This window comes from Pundamilia nyererei, unplaced genomic scaffold (genome assembly GCF_000239375.1).
Source record: "Pundamilia nyererei isolate P.nyererei 1_Seehausen unplaced genomic scaffold, PunNye1.0 scaffold00025, whole genome shotgun sequence".
Taxonomy (NCBI): Eukaryota; Metazoa; Chordata; class Actinopteri; order Cichliformes; family Cichlidae; genus Pundamilia; species Pundamilia nyererei.
Window position 1 is genome coordinate 1558653 of NW_005187426.1, and position 24306 is coordinate 1582958.

Below are 24306 nucleotides of genomic sequence, written 5' to 3' on the forward strand. Positions count from 1 at the left end.
TGTCTGGAGCAAAGAACAACCAAAACTTTTCAAACATTCATTTCCAGTGTGGCATTTTGCAGACAAACTGACTCTTTTATCTACCCTCAGAATTACAAAAAGTAACAAATTAAGACTTCAAAACATTTTTGCTATGTACTTACATCTGCCTAATATTTAAAAATGGGGACGACAAGCTAACCCTATAACATATTAAAAGTTAACGTGCCAACACACACAAAAACCAAGAGAATTAATCAAATCCTTTTTTATTCTTAAAAAGCCTTTTTTAATCAAAAATTTACAATTAAAAAAATCTCCAATACATTTAAAATATACATATTTCAAAAATACATTTGCTTTCAGCAAAGTTAAAGATTTGAACATTTTCGACATTTAAAAAGTGAAAACTGTGTTTCAGTTATCAAACTGTCCCTGAGATTTCATTGGTGAACCAGTCAAACACTAGTTTCTTATTCAGAGCCAACCAGTCCATGTTGGCCTTGGTTCTCTCAAGCGCCTGCTCAAGAGATGAGGCAGCTGAGCCAAGTTGGTTTATGTTGTCTTCTTTAAACTGCAGCAGCTATAGAGGAAGAATGTGAAAAAACGGACATTTAAAACTGACACTAATTTGCTGTAATTGTAGCAATGTTAGCAAGTATTTAATTTTATCTGAAAATATGGAGGTGAAAAGAAAATGTACCTGCTTATACTCAAACTCAGAGGAGAAACGTTTGGTCACTCCATTAATAAGTCTTCCAAAGGACATTGATCCTCCACCATAGCTGAAGAAAAGGCAAACATTAGAGGGCTTTTATCAGTATGCAAACAGCTACGTATGACAACAGCTCTTTGGCTGTGCACGTTCATCCCAATATGCCTCCAGAATCAAGGAAATATCCATTTTTAATTTGTATTGCCAAATATTGTGCGTATCACATGAAATGTCATATGCATTTGCACTACTAGAAACTAGTGCAACTACAATTAAAGCGCTTTAACATGGTCCTTTGTCAGGTAAGTCCTGGAAAAATTCAGGGATGCAATGCATGTGGGAAACTGGCTATGCTATGTAAAGCAGGGATAGCTCAGTAGGCAAAATGGTCGCCCCATTAATGGAAGGATGGGGGGTCAAATCTACAGAATGGCTACCCTGAGGTACCCCTGAGCAAGGTACCGTCCCTACACACTGCTCCCCGGGTGCTGGATTGGTGGCTGTCCACTGCTTCACTGAGTGAATGGGTTAAATGCAGAGAGTAATTTCCTTACAGAGGATTACTAAAATATGCATAGTATTATACATATTATTATTAAATAAGGAGAAAACTCACTTATTGAAAATGTGATCCCAGTTGGCTCTAATAAAGTCCCAAGCCAGGGGCTGTCCAATTGGATTACCGGCAATGTAATTGATGGTGAAGGTGGCATCCTGCTTACGGATCATCGTTGGGACCAGACAGTATTCCAGATACCTAAAAGATCATTTACATAATAATATGGATTAATAAAATATTCTGACTCTGATTCTGATTCTGATAAAACACAATTACAGTGAGGCTGAAAGACAAAATGCATCATCAAAGGTGTTGTAAAAGTCACTCAGACCAGTCTGTAAAATGTTATATTACCTAAGAAGTACCAAATGAAAGGGCAGAGCGTTACCCAGCTGCTATTGCAACTGACCTGTTCAGCAGCCAGGGCTGTTTGGTGCAGGACAGAGCATACAAAAGTTTTTCAGCCTCCGAGGCAATGGTAGCATTCCTATACATTCCCCAGGCAAAGTCCCACTCCACCACTCCTCCTTCAGCAATTGCACTGCAGTACACTGTGGTCCTCAAGTTGGGGCTAATCCTGGATGGTTTGAACAAGACAGGAAAAAAGGTGATGACAATCACTGCCCAAAACAGAATCATACATGTCAGATCAGAGCTAAAATGTTTGGGAAATGTATATCTAATAAAAGTTAAAGTATGGTAGTGAATACCTATAGTGTAGGCAAACATATGAAGTAAGAATATATGATTATACAAGAAGCAAAGGGGATGAATATAAGTAATAATTGTTGTTTAACGTACTTGTTATTATCAGGGTTGTCCATCCACTCTTTGAACCACGCTGTTGTCAGTTCCTTACAACCCTCCACTCCTGTGCTGCAGCCCCAGGAGAGTGCGTTCACCTGATTGTACCTGGATGTAAGCGAGTCAGGAGAATGCAAACATTAATGACGCTATCCATTAAGACGAGGCATAGCCAAAGACACATGGCTCAAAATGTATTTCACATTTCTGAATGCTAGAAGTGTGGAGCATGCAAAGTGTTTAACTGACTGCATTCAGGGCTCTGCGAGTACCCAAAAGTACTGTAGTACTCATAATGGAGTGTGGAGTGCTGCACATTTCACACTCTCAGTGGACGTTAACCTTGCTATGTGGCAAAAGAGAATTCAGGGACCACCAACCAGTGTTTAGACACCAGGAGGAGTAAAAGTTGTCAAGGTCATGCTAACCAGGTAGCTTTCAGCAGCAGAGACAATGTGAGTTTGTAGCCACACTAGCAGATATACTCTGCAGAAAAGCAGATAAGCTCTTTCTTCAGTCTCCTTTTTTCACTCACTATAAGTTTATACACCTCTCTGTATTTAATCATTTGTTATTATTAATCTCTTGCTCTCTTCCACAGCATGTCTTTTGTCCTGTCTTCCTTCCCTCACCCGGCCTGAGCCTTGTTCTATGGCAGGTTTCTTCCTTCCCACAGTTGCCAAAGCATTTCATCATGGTGGGGGGGTTTACATGATTGCTGGGGGTTTTTCTGTTGTATTACTGTTGGGTCAACCTTACAATATAAAGTGCCTTGAGGAGACCGTTATTGTTGTGATTTGACGCTGTTTAAATAAAACTGAATCGAATTGAACTGAAGCTAAATGCTATCTGGCAGTGCTAATACGCAGAATGTCTTTAACACATTCACATCACATGGTTTATTATATCATCATGCTAATATGTGCTAATTAACAATATAAGTTCAGTATAGCTGATTTGATTTCCTTTTGGGTCACCAAGAAAAATGATCTGATAATGCTAAAAAGATCATTGCAGCACTAATAGCTCAAGTTAATGGAAATCATTGAGGACACACAAAGCGAACTTGATGATAACTGACCAGATTAGGTTAGCTTATAGAAATGCAGTGGTGGGAGAGAAAGGGAAGAATTATGTGCAGACTTGATCAATGATTGTTGTGAACACTTTCAAGAGATATGTGAAGTACTGTGTCTTACATGACATTGACGGCACATTCTTTGCAAACTGCAGGCTTTTGCAACTGGGATAATAAGGTTTATCTAGCCTACAATGTAATTGTCATTCATGGCATTTATAACATGTTCAAAAGAGTAAAAAAGACAGGCAGCAGGTTAACATCCTTACTGGTCGGTGTGCTTTTCAGGGATCTTTGTCCAGTTGGCAGTGAGATCTTTGAAGTGTTTAAATAGAGGGGTGACCTTTTTATTTATGTAACCCTGAGGAATGAAGATGAAACAGTTTGTTTACTGTGCAGAAAAAATGATCTACGTTTGATTGCCACTGACTCTTCTACTTCTATGATTAACTTACACGATTAATCTCAAATCATCATTGTTCCAAAAACTTGTTTGGATTAATTTATTGATGATGTACTGATGATGATGAGCCTTAAAGTTTTCCTACAAACCTGCATGGGTCCGTACACTTCGCTGCGGTCAAACATGAGGACGAAGTAGTCCAAGTTGCGAGTGGCCGTCTGCCAGGGCATGTACTCCAATTCCGCGTTGAGGAACCTCGTAGTGCTCAGAGCCAGAGTTGTGCTGACTATCTTCGCCCTAAAAATAACCCATACAGCTGTTCAGTTGTTTATTTCAGTATTTAGCAGTACTGCTAAAAATAAAATAAAATCAAAAAGCATGGCCTCACCTTGCCAGGTTAAATGCATCGTCAATAATCTGAGCGCGGTTGATCACTGGAATAGCCTAAAAGGCACATTAAAAAATTAGTTTGGAGGCAATCGTAGCTATTACGAGATGACGCAGAGGTATTCTAGGTGTTATACCTGATGTTGGGTGCTCAGCTTGGTGAGGATACGGTCCCAGTTTTCAGAATCATAATTTACTCTATAAAAGCCCTTCATGTCTATGTTGGCTATCAACCATTCACTAGCACCAATCGTCATGTCTGGGTTTGTTGCTGTTTGGGTGAAGATTAAAAACGAATTAATCATTTTAATTTATCTTTGCCAAACTACAGTGACCCGAAACACAGTAAATCTTACCTTCTTTGGTAAGAAGCCAGTACTGATCTTTAGCTGCACCAGTCTTAATCCAGGTAATAGGGACAAACCACTCATAACTGGAGCCACATCAGCCAGACACACATGTAAGTAAATAAGGTGAGAGAAGAGAGCGGGTGATTTTAACATGACATGATCAGAACATGTTAAAAAATGTGCTCATGAAACATGAAAAAAAGGTTCATACTTGAACTCTGAAGGTACGTCCACCACAGAATCTGGGTTCAACAGGAAGTGCTTCTGAGAGATTTTTCCAGTACTGGTGTCGATGGTGACCACTGGGAATCCCATCTGTAGGATCCACCGGTTCATAATCACTTCCACAGAGTGGGGCAGCTGTATGCCAGCATTATCCACTGCCTGATAACAAGAACAACCGAATTAATATAATAGTATAACAATCTGTGTGTCAGCTCCTTTTCACATTTTAGTATGGTCAGTAACAAAGAATATTTTTGATATTTTTTTCAAGTATAAGTCATCATCGTTTATTTATTTATTATCGTAAATGATGAAGTCATCGCACTTTTAAATTGCTCATCTCATACGCTGCAGTGATCTTTGTGTTGCAGTCACTAGTTCAGCATTTTTTTTAAGTACATTTAAACTGGGTGGAAAGCTATAATATAGTAGAAACATTAATGTTATTTATACAGAAATGGAAGGAGGCCATTCACGTTCTGAAACACGGTCTGAAACAATTTGTTTTCTCTCTCTTTTGGACCCATTATACTCGCAACGCACAAGCCTCATTTTGGAGTTTTTTTGGCTGTGCACCTCAGTTTTTGTAATCTGACTTCTTCTTCACTACCATCAGCTCCACACGAAACCTGTTATTCAGGCAAATACTGCAGCAGTACAGCCAGTTTGGCAGATTTTTGCCTTTCCCTCAAAACACTCCAAAGACATTTGTATCTTGTCCTCTTTTCAAACAAGGAACCTTTCCATAGGCAGATGTATAAACCACCACAGAGATGTGGCACCCTCAATGTTTATGCACAGCACGACTGATATGGTGGGTTAATGGACCCTTAAGGATACCCTGCCTTTGAACTCACTCTGTTCTGATGGGTTACCCCACACAATCCAGAGTTTTGATTAAGACATTGTTGGGTTGTCTGTACTCTGAGTGTGCCTGAAATAACCTCATTAACATTCAGAAGTAAGACAAGAAAAAACGGACTGAAGTGGAGCGTTTAAAGCAATCTGAAGCCAGAGCTTTCAGCTTAGTTGGATTAGTTGTTCATACATGGACCTCTTTCTTTAAAACTTGGCCATGTTTAAAATCAACATTCTCCTGTTTTAACAGAAATGTGTAAAAGAAAAAGCAGTATGCATGTTTGTTGCTGGAATAAAAAACCCTGCAAGAACCCACAAACTCTAGACAGAAGGTTTCTGACTGGGTTAGAACCGAGGACCCACTTGTGATGAGGCAACAGTGCTAACACTGAGCCATGCTCCCTATAGTCCCACTCACTACAATACCCATAGTTCTTGGCTCCATCACACAATTTGCTTCAGAGGATAATTGATCCAGTTATATTAGGACATATGAGGAAACATCTTGCTGTTGTTATTCTTTTAATAGTCTTAACATAAATTAATAATAAAATAAATATAATATGACATTTTCCTTTTTAAATCATATTTTCATATTTAAATAATAAATAAATAAATAAATAAATAAATAAATAAATTAAACCAACAAATGAATGAATACATTTTTAAAAATACATTTTTTTAAGTGTTACAAACTTACCGTTTGCAGGTTCTTCCACAGGTCTTGGTAGACTGTGTTTTTATATTTGAACTCTTCTAAATACATCTGTAGACAAATTATGAATGACTTAGATTGATGCATGTCAATAAAATGCTGATATGAGCACATTAACATTTATCCCAATTTGTGGACAGAACCTTATAAGTTGAATTAACAGTACTCACACTGAGTCCATTTGAAAAGACCTCCTCGGTGATGAAGCTGGAGAGCATCCTGAGAACTGCAGCTCCCTGTGAAGAAACATATCAGCTGTTAAAAGAACTACCAAAAAAGTCCAGTTATGCTCATTTTTAAACTCTTGGGAAAGAATCTGCCATTATACCCTTGATTGGAGTACTTTTTTATACATTAACGATTTAAGTTGTGATCCTCTAGTGATAGCTATGTAGCTATTGATTATATGACGATGCACATGGAAGTAGATTTGTATATGTAAGTAACAGTCAAATCAAATCAAATACGACTATAGTAGTCATCTTCAGGTCCAGTAATTGAACCCATATTTCTGAAAGTGAAGTTCCTAATGAAGTTGTCCTAACAACACACTGGGTCAGTAACTTCATTAGTGGAGCTTGAAGAATACAACACACTGGGTTACTGTAGTTTTTAGTTCTGTTGTAAATTACACTGCACCTTGCTGTATGTGATGGAGTCAAACAGAGCATTTATGTCCTCTGGTCTCATGACGTCCGCCTCTTTGGATGAGAGGGGATGGGAAGAGGCCAAAGCGTCCACGGCCATCACACCAATGATCTCGTTCAAAACTATTAAATCGCTCTGGAAAAGACATGGAGAAATATTTGCACTGTGTTCCAACCAGACGCATTATTAAATTTTAAATTATATTTTAAATAACAAAAGCCTCACCATATTCCAGTCTGGCTCTGTGTAGTTGGCTCCAAGATAAGAGACGTAGGTGGCAAATCCCTCATTAAGCCACAAGTCATTCCACCACTTCGTGGTCACTAAGTTTCCAAACCACTGTGAGGACAAAGCTTCATGTCACTGTATTGGTTTGTAAACATATTTGAGTCTTACCATATTTACAGTTAAGGTTTGTTAGGTACCATATGAGCCAGCTCGTGGGAGATGACTGTTGCCACCCACTCTTTATCTCCGTTAGATGACACTGCAGGATTGTATAAGAGCGCAGTCTCTCTGTAGGTGATCAGACCCCAGTTCTCCATGGCTCCAGCACTGAAGTCAGGCAGAGCGATCTGGTCTGAAATTTATCAAAGATGTCATTTTTGGATTATATATGGTCCTTTTTGTTGTTGTTTTCCTAGGTATTTGTTGTTCTCACCTGACTTTTTAAGGGGGTAGGGAATTTTGTAGTACTTCTCAAAGAAAGACAGTATGGGTCCAGTCTTCTCCAGAGCATATGCACCCTGGCCCTCATCTATAGCCTTCCTGCGAGCCCAGATCCTGATCTGAAAAAGGGAAAACAGCTTTATTAACCAGACAGAAGGAAATGCATGTGGACCTGAGAGCTGAAGTGAGCTCTGAGTCCAGCAGAGGGCAGCAAACAATCACTGTGACCAGCAGAGAGGGAAAACAGCCGCTCTCGTGATGTAAAAAAAAAAATCCATTACATTAAAGGCCAGGTTTAGGTGAAAATAACTGAGTATTGCTGTGATTATTTTCAGTTTAATACATTTCTTCCAAGAACTAATGCAGCAATTATTCTCTCTGAAAATAGCACCTATTATCTCTGATAGTTTACTTCAACATCCATGATTTATCCATTTCAGCCTATGCACCAGAATCCAGAGCAGAAATGAGCATTGCATATATTTTAAAATCTTTTATATGAGGCCTCACTGCTCTAATTTTAATTCAAACTATCATGAGCACAGATCAACTTGAATTATCGGGCCTAACATAGACCAGAGATAGTAGTTTATTTATTTATTTTAATCTATTTAAAAGGAACCAAAAATATTAAATAATATGTTGCCATTAGTTTCTGTGATTCTAACTGAAAGCTTTAGTAAACACTCACCAAAACCTCTGCACCTAGATCTGACTGAATGAATCCAAAGTCACACACAACAAAAGCCAGCAGGTAGGTTGACATAATCTCTGTGGGTCCAAAGCTTGTCTGGATTAAATTCAAACCATCCGGAGTGGTGATGTTTATAGGTTCTGTTTTGGGGTCAGAGACAGCTCCGTATTAATGATAAATGAGGAAAACAGAGGAAAATAGACATTTGATAAGAGTGTGGTATTGATAGATTTGACACTAAACAATTAAATATACAGTAGTGAAATATTTTAAATAAAGTGAAATTAAAAGTGTATTTCTAAAAATGCCACTTCAGTGAATTTGCCTTAAAAATGACATGTCCTGTAGTTGGTGTCGGATAAAATGTAATTGAGATTAATTTAAAGTCGTCACACGGGGGCAGTTGATACGTTAAATGTTGCTCTGAACACTAAACAAGAAGAGAACTTGCCATAGTTCATGGAGTTAGACAGAGCCACAGTCCCGTGAGGGTGAATGAGAGTCATGTGGAAGACGGCTTTCATAGCTGGTTCATCGAAGCAGGGGAAGGCTTTCCTCGCGTCCGTCGGCTGCATTTGAGTCGTGGCCAAAATTCTGATAGTGGAAGAAGAGAGAACGTAATAATTACATCCACATAATCGAGTCAGGTGTTGAATTCTTTTTGACGTACTTGATTTTCTTTAAATGGAAAGTTTAAAACAAACTTGACCGTGACTTTCATTAAATCCTTATCAAGATGAGTGTTTTGTATTTTAAATCCTACACATATCAGCTTTAATTACAGAGGTCCAAAAGCAAAACTTGGTTTTGTATTGAATTCTTATTTGACTTCATTTCATAATATTAGTGGTTTTGTTAAAACTACATTGGTTGATGTCCATGAATCATAGCCTGGCTGTGAAGGTGCTTGCATTTAGGCTCCAAGTGATCATATACAATACATACGGTTTTGTTTTTTGTTTTTTTTGTTTTTCACTTTAATAAATATATATTTAAATTACCATAAAGTGATTGTGATTACACAATTAAATCTTTACATTTTTAAAATGATTAAAAATGAAAACATACAGTGGTTTGATTTAAAGTAAAGTTATTCTAAATGTATTAATTCATGCATTTACTTTTAAACTAGTGCACATCTGATATTTCATTAATGGTGGGAGAACAGTTAAAATTAAGGAGTGGCTATTAGGTAATACTCAGATGCAACAGTCTTAAATTTGGGAATGAGGCAACTTGTTAGACATTACAAATTAATTTGTGAGCTTTTAGCTGTTTCCCCATGTTTACAGTCTTAGTTTAACATTCTGTCATTTAAATTTTAGAAAGAGCAGAGGACTTGTCCAACTTGCAACACTTTGATCATTTGAATCATGTCATGAACTTAAGCTTAATAAAAAAAGAAGTTCATACTTTAGCACGCCGTCTTCATAATATTCACTCCTGTAGAATCCTCCCAGGTCATCAGCCAGCTCTCCGACAAACTCTGTGAAGAGCTCATAAGTGCTGCCGGCCTGCATAGGGCTGCTCAGCTGGATCACCAGATACTGAGTAGGAACCTCCAGCCAACTCTTTTTCAGCTGGGGTGCAGAGGCTCCATCCACAGCTTTCAGCTGTGCGTGGTATCCGTCAAACATTGTGAAGTTCAGCTTGTTGGAGTGGATGAGAATGAGGTCAGTCTCGTTCACGCATGTGAACAGCACCGTGGAGTATCCGCTGAAGATGTAGAGGCCATCAGGTTTGGGAGTCAGCCGGGGCCACAGGGTCACATTGTATGAGATAGGAGACAATGAATCTGGAAGTCTGTAGTGCTGCCAGGGCTCTTTTGGGGTGGAGGGTGTGGTGGTCTGGGTGCCAGGTCCGGCAGTCGTTGCAGTCGTTGCAGTCGCCGGAGTCTCTTGATTCTTTGATTTCTCCTGAGCATAAACAACTGAGAGGGCTATGATGGTGGCCACAGCACTGATGGCTACAACCACGCAGACCACTGCCACCGCTTTGCTGATGAAGAAGCCTTTACCCATGTCTTCACCAGAGAAGAAGAGAAAGACAGAAATTAGGAAGTGATTGTAATTTATATCCTACCTTGCTGGATTCAAAGTTAATGATTCATTTCCTGGGCGGAGAAAATGTCCTGAAGTCAAAAATGTTGAGTTGTAAAAAGTTCCAGCGATAAGAGTAAGCTCTACTAATCTTTAAACTTTTTATCTGCATAAAGGCTCTGAACAAAGGCCCTCTGTAGAAACTGGCCTGTTTCGTCTCTGTGTGTTGTAAACTATGTGGTGAGAGATCTGCGGCAGAGCCTCCTATGTGTCTGTCTGCATATGTGTCTGTGCATAATTTTCAAACGTCAAGTCAAGAAGCCAAAATTACATAATGAAATAGGCTAAGTATGGGTTTACACAAGGCCATAAACTTTTATTTTTTCCCAAGATGCTGTGAAAAATCTAAATTTACTCCAGCTAAGTGACTGGAGATGTTAAAAAAGAGAGAAATTGTAGGGTTAGAAATGAAAACACATGCCTTTTAGATTAGTTCAACGGCATATTGTTGAATTTCTGGATTTAGGTCAACAAGGAGAAGGAGAAAAGCAAAAATGAGTGTCACTTAAACAGAAAGCATAGGTATACTGTTGGCAACGTCACTTCAGCGTAAGTGAGTCATGTATCTTTAAAAGTTTACTGTAATAATGAGATGTGGTTTATGAGTCAGTCAGTGCTGAGAAGCAGCTCAGCACCACCGTAGTTACTACATCACCCACGCCACACCCAGGATGCATTCATTCAGGTTGTTTTGCCACCAGCACAGGGTGATGCATTGCAAAGCAAAATAGTACTGTGATCACATTACATTTCTCTGTAATACATTAGCTATTATGATATCATATTACATCTACAAAAATCTTAGTAGTCACATCTGAGCTGCTTCAGATCCATGTGACATAATGTGTCACATGGGTCTGTTTCTAATGGCCAAACAACGCAGGAGTCAGAATAAAGGCTTACAGAATCGGTGTTGGAGTAGCTGGTCCCCATCTGAAAATATTCACTATTCATTGAGGCACAACTTTATTTTTATTCCATGTTATTTGGCGGCTGTAGAGCAGGCATATGCCACACAGTTCTTTTCATAACTGCTGCATATTATACAGCATTTGTGTTTATTTCACAACGGTTTTGTAATGTTTTCCCGTATGTCCTCAAAAAGGCAAAACTCTGCATTCAAGGCTCCAGTAGCACTGCATGAGAAGTCCAGCTGCATGTTTATTTAACTTGAGCGATTTTCAATTTTTTCTTACTTATTATCACCAAATCCCATGAGTTTCACAACCAGAAAGTTGTTTCTGGAAAGTGAGAGTGTAATCATTTTTCTTCTCTGTCACTGTTTTTTAATAAACTGGTTCCCATATGTTCAAATATTATCCATTGTAACTGTGAATCAAGGGAGCTTAACATATTTATTGCAATTCATCGTTGGTTTTGGCCTTTTAGTGATATTTGTCAGCTGGAAAATGTTGTGGTTTTATCTGCAAAGGATGGCAACGTGCTGTCACCATCCAATGAGGCAGATCAAATTCACACAGTGGCCTCTGTTTAGGGTAGATTCATAATCATATTGTGGACATAATATACATTTATATTATCCAGCCCCCTCTGCACTGAGCAACACGAAGCAAAATAATCTTTTTTTCTTAAAAGATTCACTATTTTTAATCTGAAACACATAACAGGACCAAAATCTTACATGTATACAGGATTATATTTAGCAGCTACCCATGCATTCAAAACAATTCATGAGTTCTTCAGGCTATTTTCCCTAAATTAGTGTTTTTCTCACACCAGTCAAGGATCTCCAGTTTACATGCATGAACCTAAAGTTCCATCTTGTCTAAAATATGAAAGTTGTACATACAGTGGCTTGCAAAAGCATTCGGCCCCCTTGAACTTTTCCACATTTTGTCACATTACAGCCACAAACATGAATCAGTTTTATTGGAATTCCACGTGAAAGACCAACACAAAGTGGTGCACATGTGAGAAGAGGAACGAAAATCATACATGATTCCAAACATTTTTTACAAATAAATAACTGCAAAGTGGGGTGTGCGTAATTATTCAGCCCCCTGAGTCAATACTTTTGCAATTACAGCTGCCAGACTTTTAGGGTATGTCTCTACCAGCTTTGCACATCTAGAGACTGAAATCCTTGCCCATTCTTCTTTGCAAAACAGCTCCAGCTCAGTCAGATTAGATGGACAGCATTTGTGAACGGCAGTTTTCAGACTGGCTTTGACTCCAATATAACAGTAAACTGAAATGAGAGTTTTGTGCTTGTCTCTATACATTGCTTAAATATTTTTTCTGGAAAAGTATGCAAATCATTGCAGTTAATGAGATAACTGTCCAATGTTTCTATGATGCAAAATAAATTGTTTAAATGTACATTTTATCTTTGATCTTTCTCCCTACCAAGTAGCAGACATATGTGGACATTGTTTTCCAGCCTCAGGCAGTGATAGACTTTAAAAAGAGGCCCTTTAACATTTAAAGTTTATTAAAAGTTGTCTTTTTGGGATTTTACAAAGACTTTAATTCAGTCCAGTTCAACTGATTATCAATCCTTTGGGTCTTGTTTACTCAGAGCGCAATTTTTTGTTGACTAGATGTGTGAAAAAAAATGTCAAGATAGTACAAACCCATCAAGACTAAAACGGGGTTAAATTTGGTTCAAAAACGTTCTGGTGGTCATCTAATGTGAAGTGTCCTTAAACTTTTAATATTTTAGACATGTTCTTCAAAGGTTTTTCATCTTTCACGTTTAGATATTTGGCAGCGTTCTCTTGATCATCTTATGAATGAGTTTTGCTGTGTGGGTGGTCTTAAGTATGAGATCTAAAGTGATAACCCAAACACTATTCTCAACCCTCTCTTATGAAGAAAAGCGAAAAAGATCTTTTTTCTCTATCCTTCTTTTTCTATTTTAAAGTAGTTTTCGCACTAAAACAAAAACATTTTTTGATGCATATCACTTCGGATGGTCTTGCTTTTTTCATACTTCACGGTTGAAATGGTTAAACAAAGTGCACGCGCGCACACGCACACACACACACACACACATAAAAATGACTAAAAATACATTGTAACTCTAAACCTTCAGCTAGAAACACAAACAGTAGAACATTTTTCTTACCTTGAATTTACTTAGCATCAAGTCACTGGTTTCAGTTTCCTTTTCACCTGTGGATCCAACTATCTTGTTGTCCTCCAAACTTTGAGCAAAGCGGCTGCTTAACCAGAATAAATATGTCCTGTTATTTTGATGATAAAGGGAAATACTTACTGAATCAGCTGGGACTTTCTCAGATTTGAGCCGACAGTGACTGCGTACAAATAACATTGGAAGCTATTACACAAGCACTGATGTCATAAAGCCAGAACTGCAGATACTTCTGGACTTGTTGTGTCTTGTCTTGATAAGGTTAATGTTATGTTTACTGGCATTTCTCCAGCACACCTGTGTTCCAGGTATTTCATGATAGAGGTATTATTACTATTACAATTACGTTAATACTATAATGTTCTATCATATCGATTTTCCATCTGTATTCTTCATTGTGTGGATATTGTAGATATTGTGTAATGCACTACATTACAGATGCAGGAATACACCGCATAGGCCATGACGACCATGACTATGAGAAGAAGATAATGATTATCATCATTATAATTATTATCATTGTTGTTGTCATTATTTGCATGCATTGTTTGTTCCGCTCTTATCCTAAATTGTCCTGTTCTTTTGTTTGTTTAGTAATTAAAATTAAGCCAAGTAAGAAATTTAATTAATTTAATTAAATTGAATATAAGCAGCTTCACCGTCATTACAGACAGACTCAATATGAGTTTAAAAAAATCAATAGAGTGTAAAAGGAAAGTGAATAATGTTTTATTAACCTTAGTGTTAATGTTAAAGATATTGGTAAAAACTTTCATCAGCTCATCGTTTCACCTTGAAGTGTAACATCCGTTTCAAACGAGTAGAAACAAGAATGACTAATTTGACATCTTTATCCCGTATATCTTTTTTTGACAGATGCTGAGGCTTCCAGTAAGACTGTAATTACACAGAAAAAGTAACAAAAGCATTTCAGGCAGCCGGCAGATGATTCCTTTTAAAAATATATTGGAAAAGACTCCGTTTTCCATCTGATTACATTCCCGCGGCTAAAAGTACAAGCTTGTATTGTCAGGATTAGACCTGCAGTGAGATGCTCCTGACAGGGAAAGTTCATCCAAGCGCTCAGCTTAGAAAAACAACCCTTCTTATGACCTATTATGTTTCTAATGAGATATTTTATGGGAAAGTTTTTAACCTGTCACTGCTCAATGGGGAAAAACGACTCCATTCATCTATGTTAACTCTTTAGGGTTTGCAGGTCTTTTATTTTGATTTGGCAGGTGATTAAAAATGTAATAATTAAGTTTTAAAAAGCCAAAATGCGTAATGAAACATGTACTATTATTCTAAATGTAAACTCATCCACTACAATTAAAAACTCAAAAGCTGCAGAAAATGTCAGTAAACAACGATGGGAAGAAAAGAGGAATCTATAGTTACTGCCCGTTTGCAATAAACACACCAAGAACAGGTACAAATGCAAGTTTATTCATGGGAAATCAGTTTGAAATGTGACATGAAGTTTGGATTAAAGGCAAGCTGTTTTCACACATGAACTTTGGAAAATATATACATATGTAAGCTCAGTGTGCTTAACACAGAAGATAAAAAAAAACATAAAAACACGCTTAGTTACTGAGTGCAGGCCTGTGTGAACAAAGAGATTTGGAGTTTGTCTTTGAACGTCAGCGCAGATATAACTGATCTTAGGTGAGCAGCCGGCTTGTTCCAAAGAACAGGAGCACAGTAATTGAGTGCGCCCTCATCATACACCTTTGTGAATCAAATCCAGGTAAGAGATCTTTGCCTGATTGCTAGACAGGTGTGACTGGCTTATGAATCAGGACAAATGATTCGTATTGATAAACACAAGTGTGGGGAATCATCTGGAGAATCAGAATGATTTTAAATGGAAGGGTTTGTGCTTGTTGTTTGTATGCTGTCACCTCTCTTTGTAAGGAAGAAAATTGTTTATCTCAATGCCAGTCATGGAGGAGCCATGAAGGTGTTGTAAGGAAAGCAAAAAAAGCTGATGAATTTGACAACTAAGGAAAATAAAACAACAGTATCTGAGGAGGAAATCAGAAAACCCACACCTTTCCAAAATGTCTACTTGAGAATGACGATGGTTTAAAAAAATAATAAAAAAAATTAAACTTTATTAGTAAAATGTTTAGCCTATAGCTATAAATAAAATACTGGGACTTTTTCCCCTCACTCTTTGCTTCTGGGGCAAACATAACCACTTCTTTGGACCTTCCTTCACGTCCATTCAGATAGTTTTAGCAATCTCCCTGCAACAATTTGCTGAAGTTTGTGAGCCCTGACATTGGTGCTATCATCATTATTTCTTGTATTGACACAATGTTATTCTTTCGCTGATAAATTCAAAAAATTTCGTAAAAAAGTAGCCAGAAAGGCATGGGAGGAATCGCACTGAACTGGACAATCTCAATAGTTGTGAGCTGCATCAGCCTGATGTGTAGTTACATTTCTGGGAAGATGCACATCCAGTTATGACACAGGTTAGGCTATAGATTTTGATGGGTCTGCGGTTACAGTGTAGCTGCTGAAGCATAAACCCCCAGTCCCCTCCTCCAGCTCTTCAGGAGGGCTACCAAGGTGTTCGCAAGTCTCCTCCCTGAAACCCTTCACCTAAAAGGTATCCATGGGTACTATTCTTTCTACGACCATTTCTTTTTGGTTGGTGTTGTAAAGTTAGAGAAGGAAGGCTGAGATGGTTTGGGCATGTACAGAGGAGAGACAGTGGATATATTGGACAAAGGATGTTAAATATGTAGAGCTGCCAAGCAGCAGGAGAAGAAGAAAAGCATAGAGGAGGTTTATGGATGCAGGGAAGGAGGAGGACAGTGTTGGTGTGACACATGATGTCACATGATGGAAGCAAACGATCACATGATGATGAGCAACATAAAATTAAAATTTTGTGAATGAGGTCATTTGTCTAAAGCTGTCCTTTTTCACAGGTGACAGAAAGTACACAACTTTAGATGTGCTCTTAATTCTGGAAATACTTTGTGTTTAGTGGTCAGCACTTGCTGTAATTCAGTGACTTATTTTAAGTATAATTCTACCATGGCTTCAACCGCACATCATATGCACTTTGTACTAGGAAGTTGGCAGGATAGAGACTGTTTAATGTCTGATCCCACCACATCAGACATTTCTCCCATGCATCTCTGTCGGTCTAGGAAAGTTCAAGCACATGCATGAAAACAGCTGTCGTCAACAGATTTTAACCACTTGTAGAATTGCTGCCATTAATCTCTGCCTCTACTGCTCTACATTAAATTTACTGCCTTGGGTAATAGTATAAATCATGATAAGGATCAACTTATAATGTAAAATATGTAGAAAACAAACACGCTGTCTTGGTCTCTTCCCTTCCCTTGCACTAAAGCTGATGTTAAGTGGGCTATTGTGTGACAACAGTTAAACAGTCCATCTGCATTTGTCAAGAGAAAAGGCTTTTGTTGTTTCCGATGATTATAGTGATTTTCATTAATTACATATCACTGTCAGTACTGAAAAAAGGACTGTGGTGGCTTTTGGTGTTCTCACGTGGACTCCTGAGCAAACCACCGCTGCACTTCAGCTTTGTTTTCTGTCACCCACTTGATGTTAGCCGTTGTTTTCTCTATGGCCTGCTCTAGGGCCATGGTGGCAGAACCAAAGCCAACACTGAGGTTTTCTTCTTTGAATCTTTTAAGCTGGAGAGAAGAGCAAATACAAACAGACGAAATCAGAAATTTAGCAATCGTTGTATTTATTTTCTCCCAAATGCCCAAAGGGAAATTCTGTGTTTTTCTGTGTGGTTGAGGTTTTGCTGGCTCCATACCTCCTGTAACTCATACTCTGTAGAGAATCTCTGTGTGATTCCACTGACAAGATTAGAGAAGGAAAATGATCCTTTTCCATATCTAAAAAGAGAAAAAGGGGGGGGAAAAGCTGTAGTTCAGCAGAAGGAATTAGTAATAGGTAGGTAGTCATGCTTGAAAACTCAAACTGGGCAAGTAAGTGGAAAAAAAAACCCCAGCAGGATTTGCACCTAAAGAAATGTGATTACTACTTAAATCCTGCTGTTAAATTCAGCTTTTAAAATTCTTTTCTGTCTTTAACAATTAGCTTGTGAGTACTGACTATTTAGAAACAAAAGGATAGAGCTCTCACTGTTGGAAGATGTAACTCCATCTAGCATTGACGAAGTTCCATGCTAGCGGCATCCCCACAACATTTCGGGCAATATTCTGGATGGTAGAGGTGGCATCTTGCTTACGGATCTTAGTTGGGTCTAGTGTGTACTCCAGATACCTGAGTCAACGATATACCCACATACAACGATTATTTCCGAGGGAAAATGGAAAATATCTGAGATCGTTCAAAGTTGTGACTGCACAATGCCTGCTATAGATATTGCTCAGTTTAGTGCTGCATAAATAAAACTGAATTAAACTATAAGGGAGGGAATCAACAACCAGAGACCAGGAGATAAAGTAGCATTATTGGTATATGGGAACTATTTTCTATTGTGACCACATTAATATTTAACAAAATTATAGCACATTTATAGGCAATAACACACAGCTTAATATCTTGGAGGTGTGGGGGGGCTGCTAAAGGCTTTCTTTAATTTGCATGGCCACCCTCATTATTTGGAAAGGGGTCCTTAGGGAGTGTAACCCACTCGCTTACTGATCGAACTGACAAACTGATTAAAAATGAATTACCGTGCATTTGTTGATGAGTTTATGGGACTGCATAAAAACAAACTCATCCCAGACAAGATAAAAACACCCTTGGTGGCCAGCATCCACAAGCAGGATTTATTTGTTTGTGAGGATATAATTAAAATAGTACTGTTTAGATAGCACCATGGTGGGTGGTAAATAGAGTGCAAGCCAATTGGGAAAGCTCAGTTCGACACACTTGTTTTTCTGCTATGATGTGAATCTCTTCACCACCAGTTCACAGTGTTACATTTACTGTTTTTAATGGTCCTATCATTAAGATGTAATTGCTATAATTGCTTTTATGCTGCAAAGCAGGTTCTCTTTCTCTGTGTTCAGTTGTGAGAGTTTTATTCTGAATAAACAATCAGTTTAGCTTCTTTGAAAAGCATTTACATTGCTAATACATTACTGTACTTCCACAACACACCTGTTCAAAAGCCAAGGTATTTTGCTGCAGGCCAGTGCAGACCTGAGCCTGGACGCTTCAGATGCCAGAGTAGCATTCTTGAACATGTTCCAGGCAAAGTCCCACTCTGCCACACCACCAAAGGCTATGGCGTAGCAATAAACTGTGCTTTTCAAGTTGGGATGGATCCTGGTGAACATAAAGATTATGCAATGAATTTCAAATGAATCCTAGAACACTGGCTCACTCCTCTCCCTGAATGCACACACACAGACATACTTGGCATATAGGTCACTAGCTATTTAACAGTTTTGTAAACAGTTCAGCAGTCAAATTTAAGAGGTCTGAATTATGGCAGATTATAAGAAATATTCATTCTCACACCGCTCTAAATTCCTTACTGCTCTTGCAGTGGCCAGGGCAAGAGTCTTTGGACAATTGCAAATTGTCAGTGTCTGACAAAGTGTGGCATGTCTGAGGTCGGCATGGGAATGACATATCTTCTTGCATGTCATGATCTACTGGATTTGTGACTATAAAGATGCATTCATTTAAATGTATTTATTTATTTTATTTAGAAAGTGGGGCAATACATATTAATGAACATTTTAACAAATGTAAATATGCCAGATTATAGCCTGGCGCTAATTTCCATCTGCAGAACCTCTGGCAGGTTGGTGTTAAACACAAGTTAGTAAAAAACATACAGAGACACTATTTACAGGTCATGTGACAAGGACAAAAACAGTGATCACATTATACTAGAACAAACAATGACAAGAAGAGTGGACACAGAGGACAATATAGATAACAATAACGGAAGCATCAATTTTATTGCACAAGACCCAGTATTGCACAGGCCCTTACTGTCCTGATATTGAACTGACCCATTACACTAATGGGTCAGTGCATTTGACCCATTACACTAATTACAGGTCTTGTTTCTAAAATCTGTGGTGTCAATCTCAATTTCATGTTGCTGGTTATGAGCTGCATCATAACCGCCTAACCCTAAAAACACCTGCTACTGACAAGATTTGCCAAGACTGAGTAGTAAAAGACAGATATAAAAGCCTTAAACGTGTATGAGAACTTTCATGGGCTCAAAAGAACAGATTGAAACCACTTTGTACTCACGGGTTGCGACTTGGATTTTTCATCCACTCTCTGTACCAGCTTTTTATAAGCTCCCTACAGCCTTCCACTCCCGCACTGCAGGCTATCCCAATAGCATTTATCTGATTATACCTGAGAAGATTTTTTTTACAGAGACAAACAATATATACAAAATCTTAGCTTTTTGATTTTATATCAAAAATCTGTGTTTAAAAGAGCCCTTACTGGTCGGTGTGTCCTGTAGGTACTCTTGTCCAGTTAGATGTAATTGTCTTGAAATGCTCAAATAGAGGTTGTATTTGTTTCTTAAGGTATGCCTAAAAAAAGAGTTAGAGTTAGTTTTTTTTTCCTGTCAGTTGACTCTTTTATTTTAAACACTCACAATAGGCAAGAATAATAATTAGCATGTAAACTAAAGTAGGGCTAACCTGCAAAACTCCGTAGACTTCATTGCGGTCAAACATGAGAATATAGTAGTTGAGGTTTCTCAAAGCTGACTCCCAGGGGATGTAGTCTCGCTCTTTTGACAGGTATTTGGTAGTTCTCAGAGCCAGTGTGGTGCTGATTATTTTGGCTCTGGGGGAAAAAGAAAAGGATGCTTTTTCACACATAACTGTTTAATACTTTAACTTAAGATTTTTCTTTTTCCTTTACCTTGCTAAATTGAATGCATCATCGATAATTTGTGCCCTGTTGATGATTGATACAGTCTGAAAGAAAGAAAAAAGTCACATGCAAAGTGTATAAGACGTATAAGACAAAACAATTTAACTTAACATTTAAAATTATGAAATGTAATACACTGAAAATGCAATATGAAAAATGACATTGAACAAAGCCAACATATTTCTGTCTGTTAAAGCTCTGAAACCTTGGGCTTTATCAGATCAGCTGGAAGGACTCTCTGTTCTCATGTGTTTGTTTATTTTGCACTCCAGCAGTTGAAAAGGCATTCACAAAGGTTGCCTGGGAGCCAAAAGTGAGATTGTTGACTTGACTGCTTGGTTTTTTAAATTCCTTTGCCACTGAAGGGTAGCCTGGATGACTTAGATTGTGACTGATTGTGATTTTACACGCTTGGGTGACGACCTAAAAAGTACTATGAACTCATTGTCATGTTAAAGAAATCAATTTGAGATGATCTCAGCTTTGTAAATTGGCGTCTTATACTGCTGAAAGCAGCCATGAGGAGATGGATGGACATTGTCAGCAGCAATACTCAGGTAAGCTGTGGCATTTAAATAACACTTGGTTGCTTCTAATGGGCCCAAAATGTGCCAAGAAAATATCCCTCACACCACCACCAGCTTATACCACCAGCACCAGTCTGAACTGTTAATCCAAAGCAGCATGATCCATGCTTTCATGTTGTTCATCACAAATTCTGACCCTACCATTTGAATACTGTAGCAGAAATTAAGACTCAGATCAAGAAACATTTTTGTCCCATTTTGGTGCAAATAGTAGCCTTGGTTTCCTGTTCATAATTGATGGTAGAGGTACCAAGTTTGGCCTTCTGCTTCTTTAGCCCATCTGCTTCAAGGTTCAATGTGTTTTGTGTGTATTCAGAAATGCTCTTCTGTTACTTTTCAATCTCAAAGCAGCCTGGACATCACCCTGTAGCATCAGCAAGGCATTTCCACCCAGAGAACTACTGCTCACTGAATGTTTTCTCTTTCTGACCATTCTCTGTAAATCATAGAGACAGATGTGTGGGAAAAATCCCAGTAGATCACCAGTTTCTGAAACACTTAGACCAGCCCATCTGACACTAACAAGCATGCCTGTGGCGGGGGCGTGGTCTTTGGCCTGCTGCAGAGGAGGGGAGCTCACGGGACGGCGCTGAGGCGGGAAGGAGCAGGTGCCCGGAACTGACTTGATGAGGAGAGACTTTTCTTATGTCTTGCAGTGAGAAGGAGTGAGAGGGACAACGGGAGTGACGGAGTGGCTGCGTCCGGGGCAAGAGCCAGAAACCGCAGGGAAAATCACAACTGTAAATAAAGCACTGTTGAACTCTCAAACGCGGAAGTGCCCATCTGTGGGTCATGTGTCACAATGACCTTCTCAAAATCCCTTAAATCACTGAGATTTAAATGCTCAGTTCTATTTCCACCATGCCTAAATGCAAAGAGTTGCTCCCATGTGGCTGTGGATCTGATAGTTGCATTAATGTGCAGAACGGGTGTACTCAACAAAGTGGTCAGTGAGTGTAGTCTCAGAGCTCAAATAACTGACAGAAAAAGCAGCAAATATCAAAATTTGACAGCTGATACGTTTCTGAAATGTAAAAAATTCAGCTCTTGTCTCGTCTTCCACAACAAACTTTGATCGGTGCACTCAAAGAAAAAAATTTAGTCAAAACCCAAGAGTTACACATACTGAAAGCAGTTCAAATTGTCTACAGCTCAGTGTGTAAATTTGGCAAAAATGCATAGATTGCACCAAATATCTTTTTTCTGCTAAGACTTTTAACTTGGAGTTTTTGTGCAGTTATTGTGTTTTTAAGATTCTTTGCCTAGTCTGGTGCTGTCTGCCTTAAGCCATTTAAACACATGAACCTCAGTCAAATTCATGAGACATGGTTTTAGATATTTTCCAAATTATCCTTTACATTCATACTACTGATAATACTGTGTTTGCTTCAGGCAAAGGAGTCTGGAGAGCCTTAACAGGAGGCAGCACACATGATTCTCACTTGATACTGTTAAATACACAATTGTTGTGCTATTTTCATATCAGTGCAATAAGATGGCACACAGAACAGAACAACAGGGGCAGGTTGAAGACCGGCTAATACTGGTTCAAGAGTACCCAGACCTTTATCAGGTGGTATCTGTAAAAGTTCAGGGCTGCAGTGCTATTGTCAGGAAAGTGTAAGATACAGCTAAAAGTATAATAACCAGAAAGTCTTTGTCGCTGACCCAATCCAGCACAAACCGACCTTAAACATAGGCAACAGAAACTAGGGGAAATTCATAGATATAGTTGGAGTAAATTTAACTTTTTATCTTATTTTGTTTTATTATTTTAGTTTAGTTTTATTTTTATGCATCTATTCCATCCAGTTTTGGTTATTTGAATAGCCGTTGTACAGGCTTTAGTTGTCATACCATATAAATGTGGACATAAAGCACAAACAGGAAAACACTTGTGACTCACCTGGTGGTTGGTGTTGAGCACGGAAAGGAGACGGTCCCAGTTATCAGGATCGTAGTTCACCCTGAAGTATCCAGATACATTTGTGTTTGCGAGTACCCAGTCCTGTCCTGACACTCTCATCGGAATATGAGTGTCTAGTTAAACAAAAGAAAAGAATGACACACAGCAGATTTGATTAATTTAATGAGCTGTGGTTAAACCAACTAATCTAGTAGGAAATGTCTTGTTTTTTAGTCTGTGTGCAGAACTAATACAGCACCATGATATGAGTGTACCTGTTTTTTGAAGGAGCCAGTATTGTGGCTGCTGCACACCCGTCTTCATCCATTTGATAGGGACATACCAGGTGTAACTAGACAGAAAAGACATAATGGGAAAAGAAGATAGATAATTTATTGTTTGTCATTTCCATATTACGATTTCACTGCTAGTAGGTACACTGGATTAATACAACAGATTCTTATTGGCTGCTGTCTGAAGAAAAAAAAAATCAGCTTAGGTAGAAGCAACACAAACAAATCAGAGTCACATCTCATGTCAGCAACACACGACATCAGCCCCTTCAATGTGAATGAGAACCAGGAGCCTAAAGCACATGTGTGTAAGTGCAGCCTAAATCCCTTCATTTCTCATCTGAGTGAAACTTGCAGCACAAGGTTCAACAGTTTCCTACTTGAACTGAGAGGGTCTGTCCACTGTAGAGCCTGGATCCAACAGGAAGTGTTTCTGTGTGACACTTCCTGTCCGGGTGTCAACAGTGACGACTGGGTAGCCCATCTGGAGAGTCCAGCGGTTCATGATATTTTCCACAGAGTGTGGAATATGTATTCCTGGTGCATTTTCAACTGCCTGACAACACACACACACACACACACACACACACACACACACACACACACACACACACAGAAATTTAAGTTAATTGCACACACACACACCCAAAAAACACAATACCAGTGAAGTCATGCAGGTTAACCAACCTGTTGGAGATGATCCCACAGGTCTGTATATACAGTGTTACCAAAAGCGAATGTGTTCAGGTAAGACTGAAGACACAAAACGGAGATGAGGATCATATGATGCAATCACGAGGAAAGGAAAATAGTGTGAATTTACCAGGAAACATTTTTTGGCATAAATAACCACAGACACAACATCATTAATTCCTAGTCTGCTGACAGTCGCACACACATTACAGCAGCAGAGATGAAGTGATAATATACTCACACTGAGTCCTCTAGCAAACACAGGCTCGGTGAGAAACTCTGACAGCATCCTTAGCACTGCTGCACCCTTGGAAAAACAAACCGCCAGAATTTGGTGAGCTTGAATTTCTCATAACGGAAAGGGATTTTCCACAAATCCCAAAGCAAACATTAAAACGAGTTGCCGTCCTGATGGTGTGATATGAATCACACGGACGCAGGAAGACTGAGTGAATTGGGAAAACTGAGCGTTTTACTGCAAATTAGCTAAATACAAAGTAATATAATTTAATAAACATGAGAGTTTAAAATCAAAAGGGCTTCAAATCTGGCTATATTGTCTGCAAATGTGGGTGAAATTGTAGAATATATACTTGATTTCTGTGAATCAACTTGCATAAAATGTTGTG

The 24306-nt window shown here is 38.6% G+C and overlaps 2 protein-coding genes across 3 annotated transcripts in view; both read right to left on the reverse strand.

The window, feature by feature from the left end:
* Positions 1-301: 301 nt before the first annotated feature.
* On the reverse strand, positions 302-13467 carry LOC102212307 (aminopeptidase N-like). Of its 2 annotated transcripts, none has more exons than XM_005727569.2 (21): positions 13272-13467; positions 9498-10107; positions 8536-8678; positions 8082-8224; positions 7383-7509; positions 7147-7301; positions 6947-7060; positions 6713-6856; positions 6244-6309; positions 6059-6124; positions 4487-4659; positions 4282-4358; positions 4063-4196; positions 3927-3982; positions 3688-3835; positions 3405-3496; positions 2055-2165; positions 1663-1830; positions 1311-1451; positions 683-764; positions 302-562 (listed from the first exon to the last, which is right to left on the reverse strand). In XM_005727569.2, exons 2-21 carry the CDS (start codon positions 10103-10105, stop codon positions 404-406), a joined length of 2907 nt encoding a protein of 968 aa, XP_005727626.1. In that variant the 5' UTR covers positions 10106-10107; positions 13272-13467; the 3' UTR covers positions 302-403. The 2 variants fall into 2 exon arrangements, with proteins under 2 accessions (XP_005727626.1, XP_005727625.1); XM_005727568.1 differs by lacking the exon at positions 13272-13467 and adding an exon at positions 10605-10664.
* A 2573-nt stretch (positions 13468-16040) lies between these two features.
* Positions 16041-24306, reverse strand: part of LOC102196129 (aminopeptidase N-like) — a 10163-nt gene continuing 1897 nt past the window's right edge. Inside the window, exons 5-18 of the mRNA XM_013909442.1 lie at positions 24082-24085; positions 23919-24016; positions 23672-23737; positions 23365-23540; positions 22967-23043; positions 22692-22825; positions 20187-20242; positions 19961-20108; positions 19758-19849; positions 19554-19664; positions 18438-18605; positions 17451-17591; positions 17119-17200; positions 16041-16990 (exon numbers count right to left, since the gene is read on the reverse strand). Of these exons, the coding sequence (XP_013764896.1) occupies positions 16838-16990; positions 17119-17200; positions 17451-17591; positions 18438-18605; positions 19554-19664; positions 19758-19849; positions 19961-20108; positions 20187-20242; positions 22692-22825; positions 22967-23043; positions 23365-23540; positions 23672-23737; positions 23919-24016; positions 24082-24085 (1506 nt within the window). The 3' untranslated portion in view covers positions 16041-16837. The remainder of the gene's footprint in view (positions 16991-17118; positions 17201-17450; positions 17592-18437; positions 18606-19553; positions 19665-19757; positions 19850-19960; positions 20109-20186; positions 20243-22691; positions 22826-22966; positions 23044-23364; positions 23541-23671; positions 23738-23918; positions 24017-24081; positions 24086-24306) is intronic.

What these genes read in the sequence shown, in the direction of transcription:
- LOC102212307 (XM_005727569.2), bottom strand. Translation starts at nt 10,105, where the DNA reads ATGGGTAAAGGCTTCTTCATCAGCAAAGCGGTGGCAGTGGTCTGCGTG. An exon ending in CAGAGCCAGACTGGAATATG is followed by an intron (nt 6,857 to 6,946) that starts GTGAGGCTTTTG and finishes TGTCTTTTCCAG; the next exon opens with AGCGATTTAATAGTTTTGAA. An exon ending in GACGTACCTTCAGAGTTCAA is followed by an intron (nt 4,359 to 4,486) that starts GTATGAACCTTT and finishes ATGTGGCTCCAG; the next exon opens with TTATGAGTGGTTTGTCCCTA.